Source organism: Pseudophryne corroboree, chromosome 10 (assembly GCF_028390025.1).
Source record: "Pseudophryne corroboree isolate aPseCor3 chromosome 10, aPseCor3.hap2, whole genome shotgun sequence".
Taxonomy (NCBI): domain Eukaryota; kingdom Metazoa; phylum Chordata; class Amphibia; order Anura; family Myobatrachidae; genus Pseudophryne; species Pseudophryne corroboree.
The window spans coordinates 185252629-185265257 of record NC_086453.1 but is presented as its reverse complement, the minus strand read 5'-3'; the positions used below and the strand labels follow the sequence as shown (position 1 = coordinate 185265257).

The 12629-nt window shown below is 48.3% G+C and overlaps 1 protein-coding gene across 2 annotated transcripts in view; it reads right to left on the bottom strand.

Moving 5' to 3' along the window:
• The window catches only part of ZBTB40 (zinc finger and BTB domain containing 40), a 368246-nt gene that overhangs the window by 227537 nt on the left and 128080 nt on the right, over positions 1–12629 (bottom strand). Inside the window, exon 4 of one of the 2 annotated variants that reach the window (XM_063942961.1) lies at positions 5467–5535. The exons of the other annotated variant lie outside the window; for it this stretch is intronic. Within the exon in view, the coding sequence (XP_063799031.1) occupies positions 5467–5535 (69 nt within the window). The remainder of the gene's footprint in view (positions 1–5466; positions 5536–12629) is intronic. 2 annotated transcript variants of the gene reach the window in all.

Sequence of the window (12629 nt, the reverse complement as noted above, 5' to 3'; positions counted from 1 at the left end):
CTAGGGGGTGACATCACTAATACAGGCAATTGCTCTGCTTCCACATCATTTTCCTCCTCATACATGTCGACACAATCGTACCGACACCCAGCACACACACAGGGAATGCTCTGATAGAGGACAGGACCCCACTAGCCCTTTGGGGAGACAGAGGGAGAGTTTGCCAGCACACACCAGAGCGCTATATATATATATAGGGATAACCTTATATAAGTGTTACTCCCTTTTATAGCTGCTGTTTATAATTTAGCGGCCAATAGTGCCCCCCCTCTCTCGTTTTTACCCTGATTCTGTAGGGACTGCAGGGGAGAGTCAGGGAGCCGTCCTTCCAGCGGAACTGTGAGGGAAAATGGCGCTTGTGTGCTGAGGAGATAGGCTCCGCCCCTTCACGACGGCCTTATCTCCCGCTTTTTTCTGGAAAACTGGCAGGGGTTAAATACATCCATATAGCCCAGGAGCTATATGTGATGTATTTCTTTTGCCATCCTAAGGTATTTCTGTTTTTATTGCGTCTCAGGGCGCTCCCCCCCCCCAGCGCCCTGCACCCTCAGTGACCGGAGTGTGAAGTGTGCTGAGAGCAATGGCGCACAGCTGCAGTGCTGTGCGCTACCTTAGTTGAAGACAGGAACGTCTTCTGCCGCCGATTTCACCGGACCTCTTCGTTCTTCTGGCTCTGTAAGGGGGCCGGCGGCGCGGCTCCGGGACCCATCCAGGCTGAACCTGTGATGGTCCCTCTGGAGCTAATGTCCAGTAGCCTAAGAAACCCAATCCACTCTGCACGCAGGTGAGTTCGTTTCTTCTCCCCTTAGTCCCACGATGCAGTGAGCCTGTTGCCAGCAGGACTCACTGAAAATAAAAAACCTAAAATAAACTTTTACTCTAAGCAGCTCAGGAGAGCCACCTAGCATGCACCCTTCTCGTTCGGGCACAAAAATCTAACTGAGGCTTGGAGGAGGGTCATAGGGGGAGGAGCCAGTGCACACCAGCTAGTTCAAGCTTTTACTTTTGTGCCCAGTCTCCTGCGGAGCCGCTATTCCCCATGGTCCTTACGGAGTCCCAGCATCCACTTAGGACGTTAGAGAAATATAAACGCGTAATGCGCGTACCACATTCAGAGTTCCCGAATGTGTTGTTAACACAGGAACTACTATTGGTTGAATGATGTAAAAAAAATGACACTACCATTGGTAAGAAAGCGGGATTCGTCCGAAGTTCCGCTGTGTCATCAGGAAACACCAAATACGGTGGCTTGCATGACAAGGCACCCAAATGTGAAACACGCCTTGCCGAAGCTAAGGCTTGAAGAAAAATTGTTTTCCAAGTGAGAAACTTTATATCCACTTGCTGTAAGGGTTCAAAATATGAAGACTGTAAGAAATCTAAAACCAGATTCAAGTCCCATGGCGCTGTAGGTGGAATGAATGGAGGCTGTACTCTGAGGACACCTTGTAGAAAAGTGTACCGACGGCAATAGAGCCAATCGTCTTTGAAAATAAATTGACAACGCAGATACCTGCACCTTTAGTGTAGATAAACGCATTCCTCCATCTAACCCCGTCTGTAGAAATAACAAAAGACGGGATAACTTGAAAGATGGTGTCGGAAACTTCCGAGCTTCACACCAACCTATATAGGCACGCCAAATTCTGTAATAATGAGCTGCCGTAACCGGCTTCCTAACACGTAACATGGTTGTTATAACAGATACTGGAATGCCCTCTCTTCTTAAGAGGGCGGTCTCAACAGCCACCCCGTCAAACGCAGCCGCGCTAAACCGGGGTAAAAGAATGGACCCTGTTGTAACAGGTCTGGACGTAGTAGGAGCGACCAAGGATTTTATGCGAGTAGTCCGCGGAGATCCGAGAACCAAGCTCTCAGAGACCAATGAGGCACCACTAGTATGACTGTGACGGACTCTCTTTTGATCCGTTTTAGCAACCGAGAGAGTAGCGGAAACGGTGGAAACAGATACACGAGGCTGTACGGCCACGCGATTGTGAGAGCATCCACCGCCACTGCCTTTGGATCTCTGGTTCTGGACACATACTGGGGCGTTTGGTAATTGTGGCGAGGTGCCATCAGATCCACCTGAGGGTAACCCCACCTGTGGACCAACATGTGAAACACCTCTGGATTTAATGCCCAGTCCTTGGATGAAAAATCCGACGGCTGAGATAATCCGCCTCGCAGTTGTCCACTCCCGGAATGAACCCTGCCGACAATAATCACCTGGTGGTATTCTGGCCAATTGAGGATTCGAGCTACTTCCCGCATTGCCATGCAGCTGCTCGTTCCTCCCTGGTTGTTGATGTATGTGACTGCCGTCGCGTTGTCTGACTGCACTTGGACAGTCTGAGAGCGAAGCATGTCGTGCTTTGTAAATTGCGCGGAGTTTCAGGACATTTAAAGACAGTAATCTGACGTGATCTGCCTAGAGACCCTGTCGCTGACAATTTTAAACTACAGCTCCCCAACTTCTGAGACTCTCACCCAGAGTAGAGACACCCTCGCCCTTGGCGACAACCTCACCCTGTGGGGAATCTGCCGATGCGAGGGCAACCACTGTGCGAGCACATGCTGTGGAAATGGACGCGAGTGCAAACCTCCGAACTGAAGCGCTTCGAAAGCCACCACCATTGTTCCTAATAGGCGAATACACAAATGTACCGAGAGTGTGCTTGGCTTGAACACTAATTGTACTAGATGGCGAATAATCTGTACTTTCTGGTGTAGTAGGTAAATTCTATGATTTACCTTATCTCGAATCATACCTAGGAATTGAAGTCGTTGAGACGGAATTAGATGCGATTTCTTGAAGTTGACACTGCAACCGTGGTGTACGTTAGCAGCGCAAGTTGGAGGAGCATCTGTTGAGACGGAGCTCTTATGAGCAGATCGTCTAAGTACGGAACGATTGTCACTGGCAGGGATCTGAGATGAGCTATCATCACAAACATCACTTTTGTGAATATCCGTGGCGCTGACGAGAGGCCAAACGGTAGAGCCTGACACTGTTAATTGTGTGGCGTATTGCAAAACGCAAGAACCTCTGATGAGGTGACCAAATCGGAATGTGTAAGTATGCATCCTGGAAATCAAGTGCAATCATGCAATCGTGTGGCTTCAAATCTGCAAATACTGACCGCAGAAATTCCATCTTCAATCTGTAGTAAGTGACTTACTGATTGAGACTGTGACGGAGCCCTCCGGCTTCGGTACCACAAACAGACGGGAATAATAACCCTGACCTTGTTGGTGTACCAGGCCTGGAATTAAAAACTGCTGAATCCAGCAGAGACTGAATGGCAATCTGCCAAAACGCCTTCTTGTCATCCGACAGAGGCAGTCCTGTCTTGAAAAAGTGCAGTGGCGGGAGACAGCTTTCTTTTAACCCTAAATTGCGGATACATCCATCAGTGGATGTCTGGAATCCCGGCTAATGTAACGTCTAAAGGCGCGCTCCCACAATTGGAAATCCGAGATGACCTGGGAGCCCGTCAAGCCACTGGCTTATTGGTGACTTTAGCGCCCTGGCGTTACAATTTCTGTACCACAGCCTTGAAAAGACTGAAGTCTAAAGGATTTAAACGCCGGACCAGAGTATTTCCGCCGTATTCTTTTGACCTCTGACTCCGCTTGCCAAGAACGCAGCCAGAGTCGTTGTCGTGCAGTAACTAGCGACGATGAAAAGCGAGAAGCGAGCTAACATCCCGCAGCAGAAGCTGTACATAGATACTCAGCAGCTTGTCAGATTTGATTAACGATAAGTATAACGTGATCGTCATTGTTTCCATACATAGTGCGCCTTAGTGACCCAAATGAATCTTGGGTCTTTATAAGGTTTGACACAGACGAATTCACCAATGGCGAATTCTCCAATGTAGATGTCACTGTGTGGAAACGGGTAAATAGACTTAAATCTGTGAGGTATAGAACGGGTTATTCGCTTATTTCTACTAACATCTTAGTAAGATATCCTAAATAAGAAGCCCATTGGAGATCTCTGTCGTTTAGTAAATACGACTGATTATATGTTAGAGGCTCCTTAGTCTCTGTCCTCACCCTTATTTAGCGCCGTGCGGTTTGGCATAGAATTGTCAGACTGCAACATAGCAGAAATGGTTAAATTAGAAGACCAATTAAATTAAACACCCTGTTACCCAAAGTGAAGTTGGACCTTTGCAAAGGCTGAGACTCCTCCGTTAGAGCTGGCGGTGTCACCCGAGACTCCGATCTTGCCGCTCCTGTCGAGCGGCGGCCAATTTTAATTGCCAACCCAGCCATTACATTTGCTTAACATAGGATCTGGGAATGAAACCGGCTTCCGGAGTGGAAACCTACAAAACAGATTTATGTACAGACATTATTTTTAGTCTTTGCTGGTGCCTTACTGATTATGCAGACAGACAACACAATAGACAAAGACAGACACTTGCACGACTCAGTAAAATTATTACTTAAGGTGTGTAATATATATATATATATATATATATATATATATATATATATATATATATATATATATATATATATATATATATGGAGAGCCGCTGAGCGAACGGAGTTCGGCTGGCTGGAGCTAGCGGCTTCCGGCGGCGCTAGTGTGAGCGCTGAGCATCCTCAGCTGCGGCGGTTGTCCCCCTCTTAGCGCTGGATACAGCGCGGACGGAGCGGCTGGGGCGGGCGGACGGAGCGGCTGGGCGGCCGGACAGAGCGGCTGGTGTATTAGCAGCGGGTGCGGGCGGCGGTTAAACACGGACCCCACACAGCAGGGCGGCAGCGTGCGCTGACCGCCCCGTCCCCCCCAGCATACCTTGTCTCCTGTAGGGAGGGCTGCGACGGGGCTTCTGTCTGTAAGCTCCGTCCAGCTGTTGCATCAGGTCATGGCTGTGACGGGGCTTCTTTCTGTAAGCTCCGTCCAGCTGTAGCAGCAATCAGTGAGCTGCGTGTGGCTGTGAGGGTGCTCTTTGTGAGGACAGACACGCCATGCGCTGCTTCTGTGCAGCGGCACTATCCCGGACCCATGTTTTTAGGAAAAACTGGGAAGGGATGTGCTTGAAGTAGTAATATAAAGATAAAAATTAAAAATTAAAATCAAAATTTCAAAGATAAGTGTGGGAACCCACACAAGCCTCTGTTAGTGCATGAGCACAGAAAAAACACTGAGGTATTAGGGCATGGGTCTTCAACCTGTGTCCCTCCAGCTGTTGCGAAACTACACATCCCAGCATGCCCTGACACAGTTTTGCTATTAAGGTATGCTAAAACTGAGGCAGGGCATGCTGGGATGTGTAGTTCCACAGCAGCTGGAGGGCCACAGGTTGAAGACCCATGTATTAGGGGATATGGAGGGGTGGAGAGTTCTAAATTTAAATATTCAGTGCCTTGTTTCCTGCGGAAGCCGTCCATATCCCAAGAGTACTCCAGTGACCCCTAGTGGATGAAAAAGAAAAATAGTATACTTACTATCCCCGTTCCTGATCCAGACCGCTGCAGACCTCCTCCGCCGGCGCTGCTTTCTCTCCTCTCCTCGATCTATGGGATAGACATTATTACGTCTCTCCCATAGAACAGCATAGACCAGAGGTTCTCAAACTCTGTCCTCGGGAGCCCACACAGTGTATGTTTTGCAGGTAACCCAGCAGGTGCACAGGTATATTAATTACTCACTGACACATTTTAAAAGGCCCACAGGTGGAGCTAATTATTTCACTTGCGATTCTGTGAGGAGACCTGCAAAACATGCACTGTGTGGGCCCCAGAGGACCGAGTTTGAGAACCTCTGGCATAGACACTAGAGGTCAATTATGACCCCTAGTGTCTGTGCCACTATGCTGTGTGCGATGACGTCATCATGCACCGCACAGCAAAGGTCCTCTCCATGAAGGGAAACTAGACCCTAGCGTCTAGTTTCCCTTCATGGAGAGGACCTTTGCTGTGCGGTGCGCAATGACGTCATCGCGCACCGCACAACAAAGGTCCTCTCCATGAAGGGAAACTAGACCCTAGCGTCTAGTTTCCCTTCATGGAGAGGACCTTTGCTGTGCGGTGCGCAATGACGTCATCGCGCACCGCACAACAAAGGTCCTCTCCATGAAGGGAAACTAGATGCTACGCGTCTGGTTACCTTCAAAGCGGAGGGTACAGCGGGGGGCACAGTGGCGGATCTTGCCATGGTGCGGAGCCCTCCGGATGGTGCCGCCCCGGGTAAAAGTCCTGCTTGCCCGTGGCAAGATCCGCTACTGGCTGTAAGCAGAGAAGCATGCATAATACAAAAGTGATGACAATTTGTAGAATTGTTCCTTTGTACTGTATCTGTATAAAAAAGTTCTTATGTTGCTCCTTAAAAACAGTGAAGTAATAACACATCCCACCGATAACATATTAGACATATTAGAAGTAGTCTTCCTCTCCAGTGGCCTTGTGCCTTTATATATTTGTTGAACCATGACTTATCTTTCAGAAAAAAATATATGCTATCAATAATGCCCCTAATGCCCCAAATGATCAGTTATACATGTAAACTAAATACAAATCTATCAGATTTAAAAAATGAAGCAGCATTCAGCTAATCAAAACCTATCTGCACTCTTTAACTGGGAACACACTTGTCCAATCCTGAGGAGATTAATCCTACTGCAGATCTGCTCGCAGATTCTACATCCAATCCATGCGTACACACTTATCTAATTTTTCAGCAAACCACCAATATGCATCTGCTGAAACAAATATCTGGGGAAAAAAATCACTCTGGCTGTGCGGGAAGGGGCATTTCTTAATGATAACATGGTGGGAAAGAGGTGAATTCAACTAATAATAATGGTTAAAGGGAGGAGGCGGAGTATTAAAAATATGGGGGGGCAGGCGGGGGATGGGAACGATTTTAATGTTTCCCATATTAAAAACAAAACAAAATGCCGGTATTGTAATAAATAATGTAAAGTCTAAGGTGCTTTTTCACACGGCATGGCCCCGGCCAGGTTGCAGCCGGAAATATATACTGATAAGTCCGGATGCCGGGCCGTCCTTGTATGCGGTGAACCGTGTGTGTGTGTGTGTGTGTGTGTGTGTGTGTGTGTGTGTGTGTGAGTGTGAGAGAGAGAGAGAGAGAGAGAGAGAGAGAGAGAAAGAGAGAGAGAGAGAGAGAGAGAGGGGGAGCTTTCACACACACATCGTTTTGTTTTGTTTTTTCAAGCTGTGTCTGCTGCTGCGCACACGTACAGCATTACACACGGCTCAAAGTAGTTGTGTGTGAAAGAGACTGTCTGATGACAAAAAGCCGGACGAAGTTAGTCAAGCTTTTTGCCATCCGGGCAAAAACGCTGCGTGTGAAAAAGCCCTGAGGCTGAGGGGAGGGTGGGTTAGGCTGTAGGGAGGGAGGGTTTCCACGCCTTGCTCATTTCTTTGGTTTCTGGACTGTACAGGTAGACCCAGTATTCAACCATAGTCATAAGTTGTGTAAAGAAATTCTCTGCATCCTGCTCAGACAGTCGAGTTTGCTTGTGAAATGGGGTCAGCAAGTGGGGAACCCATCGTGAGGACACTTCGGACGCGTGCAGTTGTATAATATTCCACAAAATTTTATGATAAACCCCTCCCATACAGAATTACTTCTATACGTATATTGGGTAATGTTGACACCCTTTCTTTTCCTTTGTGTAGATACCACTGTCAGGTATAGCATGGTGGAGTGTATCAATGAACAATAAGCATTCCAAGAGCTAGCAATAAAGTGGATCTACAACAGGGCTTGACAAATAAAATCTTGGAGCCATTATGAAAGTAAAAGGAGCCAGATAACCATACTACCACCCCCACCCCCCCCCCAAAATAAAAAAAAAAATAAGAATTTACTTACCGATAATTCTATTTCTCATAGTCCGTAGTGGATGCTGGGACTCCGTAAGGACCATGGGGAATAGCGGCTCCGCAGGAGACTGGGCACAAAAGTAAAAGCTTGAACTAGCTGGTGTGCACTGGCTCCTCCCCCTATGACCCTCCTCCAAGCCTCAGTTAGGATACTGTGCCCGGACGAGCGTACATAATAAGAAAGGATCTTGAATCCCGGGTAAGACTCATACCAGCCACACCAATCACACCGTACAACCTGTGATCTGAACCCAGTTAAAAGTATGATAAACGAAGGAGCCTCTGAAAAGATGGCTCACAACAATAATAACCCGAATTTTGTAACAATAACTATATACAAGTATTGCAGACAATCCGCACTTGGGATGGGCGCCCAGCATCCACTACGGACTATGAGAAATAGAATTATCGGTAAGTAAATTCTTATTTTCTCTAACGTCCTAAGTGGATGCTGGGACTCCGTAAGGACAATGGGGATTATACCAAAGCTCCCAAACGGGCGGGAGAGTGCGGATGACTCTGCAGCACCGAATGAGAGAACTCCAGGTCCTCCTCAGCCAGGGTATCAAATTTGTAGAATTTGGCAAACGTGTTTGCCCCTGACCAAGTAGCTGCTCGGCAAAGTTGTAAAGCCGAGACCCCTCGGGCAGCCGCCCAAGATGAGCCCACCTTCCTTGTGGAATGGGCTTTTACAGATTTTGGCTGTGGCAGGCCTGCCACAGAATGTGCAAGCTGAATTGTACTACAAATCCAACGAGCAATCGTCTGCTTAGAAGCAGGAGCACCCAGCTTGTTGGGTGCATACAGGATAAACAGCGAGTCAGATTTCCTGACTCCAGCCGTCCTGGAAATATATATTTTCAGGGCCCTGACTACGTCCAGTAACTTGGAGTCCTCCAAGTCCCTAGTAGCCGCAGGCACCACAATAGGCTGGTTCACGTGAAATGCTGAAACCACCTTTGGGAGAAATTGAGGACGAGTCACCAATTCTGCCCTATCCGTGTGAAAAATCAGGTAAGGGCTTTTATAAGATAAAGCCGCCAATTCTGAGACACGCCTGGCTGAAGCCAGGGCTAACAGCATTACCACCTTCCATGTGAGATATTTTAATTCCACAGTGGTGAGTGGTTCAAACCAATGTGATTTTAGGAACCCGAAAACCACATTGAGATCCCAAGGTGCCACCGGGGGCACAAAAGGAGGCTGTATATGCAGTACCCCTTTGACAAACGTCTGGACTTCAGGCACTGAAGCCAGTTCTTTTTGGAAGAAAATCGACAGGGCCGAAATTTGAACCTTAATGGACCCTAATTTTAGGCCCATAGAAAGTCCTGTTTGCAGGAAATGTAGGAAGCGACCCAGTTGAAATTCCTCTGTAGGGGCCTCTTTGGCCTCACACCACGCAACATATTTTCGCCAAATGCGGTGATAATGTTTTGCGGTTACATCCTTCCTGGCCTTTATCAGGGTAGGGATGACTTCTTCTGGAATGCCTTTTTCCTTCAGGATCCGGCGTTCAACCACCATGCCGTCAAACGCAGCCGCGGTAAGTCTTGGAACAGACAAGGCCCCTGCTGGAGCAGGTCCTTTCTTAGAGGTAGAGGCCACGGTTCCTCCGTGAGCATCTCTTGAAGTTCCGGGTACCAAGTCCTTCTTGGCCAATCCGGAACCACGAGTATAGTTCTTACTCCTCTCCTTTTTATGATTCTCAGTACTTTTGGTATGAGAGGCAGAGGAGGGAAAACATACACTGACTGGTACACCCATGGTGTTACCAGAGCGTCCACCGCTATTGCCTGAGGGTCCCTTGACCTGGCGCAATATCTGTCCAGTCTTTTGTTGAGGCGGGACGCCATCATGTCCACCTTTGGCTTTTCCCAACGGTTTACAATCATGTGGAAGACTTCTGGGTGAAGTCCCCACTCTCCCGGGTGGAGGTCGTGCCTGCTGAGGAAGTCCACTCCCGGAATGAACACTGCTGACAGTGCTATCACATGATTCTCCGCCCAGCGAAGAATCCTTGCAGCTTCTGCCATCGCCCTCCTGCTTCTCGTGCCGCCCTGTCTGTTTACGTGGGCGACTGACGTGATGTTGTCCGATTGGATCAATACCGCCTGACCCTGAAGCAGGGGTTTTGCTCGACTTAGGGCATTGTAAATGGCCCTTAGTTCCAGAATGTTTATATGAAGAGATGTTTCCATGCTTGACCACAAGCCCTGGAAATTTCGTCCCTGTGTGACTGCTCCCCAGCCTCTCAGGCTGGCATCCGTGGTCACCAGGATCCAATCCTGAATGCCGAATCTGCGGCCCTCTAGTAGATGAGCACTCTGCAGCCACCACAGAAGAGACACCCTTGTCCTTGGCGACAGGGTTATCCGCTGATGCATCTGAAGATGCGATCCGGACCATTTGTCCAGAAGATCCCACTGAAACGTTCTTGCATGGAATCTTCCGAATGGAATCGCTTCGTAAGAAGCCACCATTTTTCCCAGGACCCTCGTGCACTGATGCACTGACACCTGGCCTGGTTTTAGGAGATTCCTGACTAGCTCGGATAACTCCCTGGCCTTCTCCTCTGGGAGAAACACCTTTTTCTGGACTGTGTCCAGAATCATTCCTAGGAACAGGAGACGTGTTGTTGGAATCAGCTGCGATTTTGGAATATTTAGAATCCACCCGTGCTGACGTAACACTAACTGAGATAGTGCTACTCCGACTTCTAACTGTTCCCTGGACCTTGCCCTTATCAGGAGATCGTCCAAGTAAGGGATAATTAAAACGCCTTTTCTTCGAAGAAGAATCATCATTTCGGCCATTACCTTGGTAAAGACCCGAGGTGCCGTGGACAACCCAAACGGCAGCGTCTGAAACTGATAATGACAGTTTTGTACTACAAACCTGAGGTACCCTTGGTGAGAAGGGTAGATTGGGACGTGGAGATAAGCATCTTTGATGTCCAGAGACACCATATAGTCCCCTTCTTCCAGGTTTGCTATCACTGCTTTGAGTGACTCCATCTTGAATTTGAACGTCTTTATGTAAGTGTTCAAGGATTTTAGATTTAAAATTGGTCTCACCGAGCCGTCCGGCTTCGGTACCACAAACAGCGTGGAATAATACCCCTTTCCCTGTTGTAGGAGAGGTACCTTGATTATCACCTGCTGGGAATACAGCTTGTGAATGGCTTCCAAAACTGCCTCCCTGTCGGAGGAAGACTTTGGTAGAGCAGACTTCAGGAACCGGCGAGGGGGAGACGTCTCGAATTCCAGTTTGTACCCCTGTGATACTACCTGCAGAATCCAGGGGTCCACTTGCGAGTGAGCCCACTGCGCGTTGAAATTTTTGAGACGGGCCCCCACCGTGTCCGAGTCCGCTTGTAAAGCCCCAGCGTCATGCTGAAGACTTGGCAGAAGCAGAGGAGGGCTTCTGCTCCTGGGAAGAGGCTGCCTGGTGCAGTCTTTTTCCTCTTCCTCTGCCCCGAGGCAGAAATAAGTGGCCTTTTGCCCGCTTGTACTTATGGGAACGAAAGGACTGAGTTTGAAAAGACGGTGTCTTTTTCTGCTGAGAGGTGACCCGGGGTAAAAAGGTGGACTTTCCGGCCGTTGCCGTGGCCACCAGGTCCGATAGACCGGCCCCAAATAACTCCTCCTCTTTATACGGCAATACTTCCATATGTCGTTTGGAATCCGCATCCCCTGACCACTGTCGCGTCCATAACGCTCTTCTGGCAGAAATGGACATAGCACTCACTCTTGATGCCAGGGTGCAAATATCCCTCTGTGCATCACGCATATATAGTAATGCATCCTTCAAATGCTCTATAGTTAGTAATATACTGTCCCTATCCAGGGTATCAATATTTTCAGTCAGGGAATCTGACCACGCCACTCCAGCACTGCACATCCAGGCTGAGGCGATTGCTGGTCGCAGTATAACACCAGTATGTGTGTATATACCCTTCAGGATATTTTCCAGCCTTCTATCCGCTGGTTCTTTGAGGGCGGCCGTATCAGGAGACGGTAACGCTACTTGTTTAGATAAACGTGTGAGCGCTTTATCTACTCTAGGGGTGTTTCCCAACGCGCCCTAACCTCTGGCGGGAAAGGGTATAGTGCCAATAATTTATTAGAAATTAGCACTTTTTTATAGGGGGAAACCCACGCTTTATCACACACCTCATTTAATTCATCTGACTAGGTAGTTTTTTTTTTTTTTTTTACTCCCCACATAATACCTTTCTTTGTGGTACTTGTAGTGTCAGAAACGTTCAATGCCTCCTTCATTGCCGTGATCATGTAACGTGTGGCCCTACTGGACATTACGTTTGTCTCCTCACCGTCGACACTGGACTCAGTATCCGTGTCTGGGTCGACCCACTGAGGTAACGGGCGTTTTATCGCCCCTGACGGTGTCTGAGACGCCTGGACAGGCACTAATTGATTTGTCGGCTGTCATGTCGTCAACAGTTTTTTGTAAAGTGCTGACATTGTCACGTAGTTCTTTAAATACAACCATCCAGTTAGGTGTCGACTCCCTAGGGGGTGACATCACTAACACAGGCAATTGCTCTGCTTCCACATCATTTTCCTCCTCATACATGTCGACACAATCGTACCGACACCCAGCACACACACAGGGAATGCTCTGATAGAGGACAGGACCCCACTAGCCCTTTGGGGAGACAGAGGGAGAGTTTGCCAGCACACACCAGAGCGCTATATATATATATAGGGATAACCTTATATAAGTGTTACTCCCTT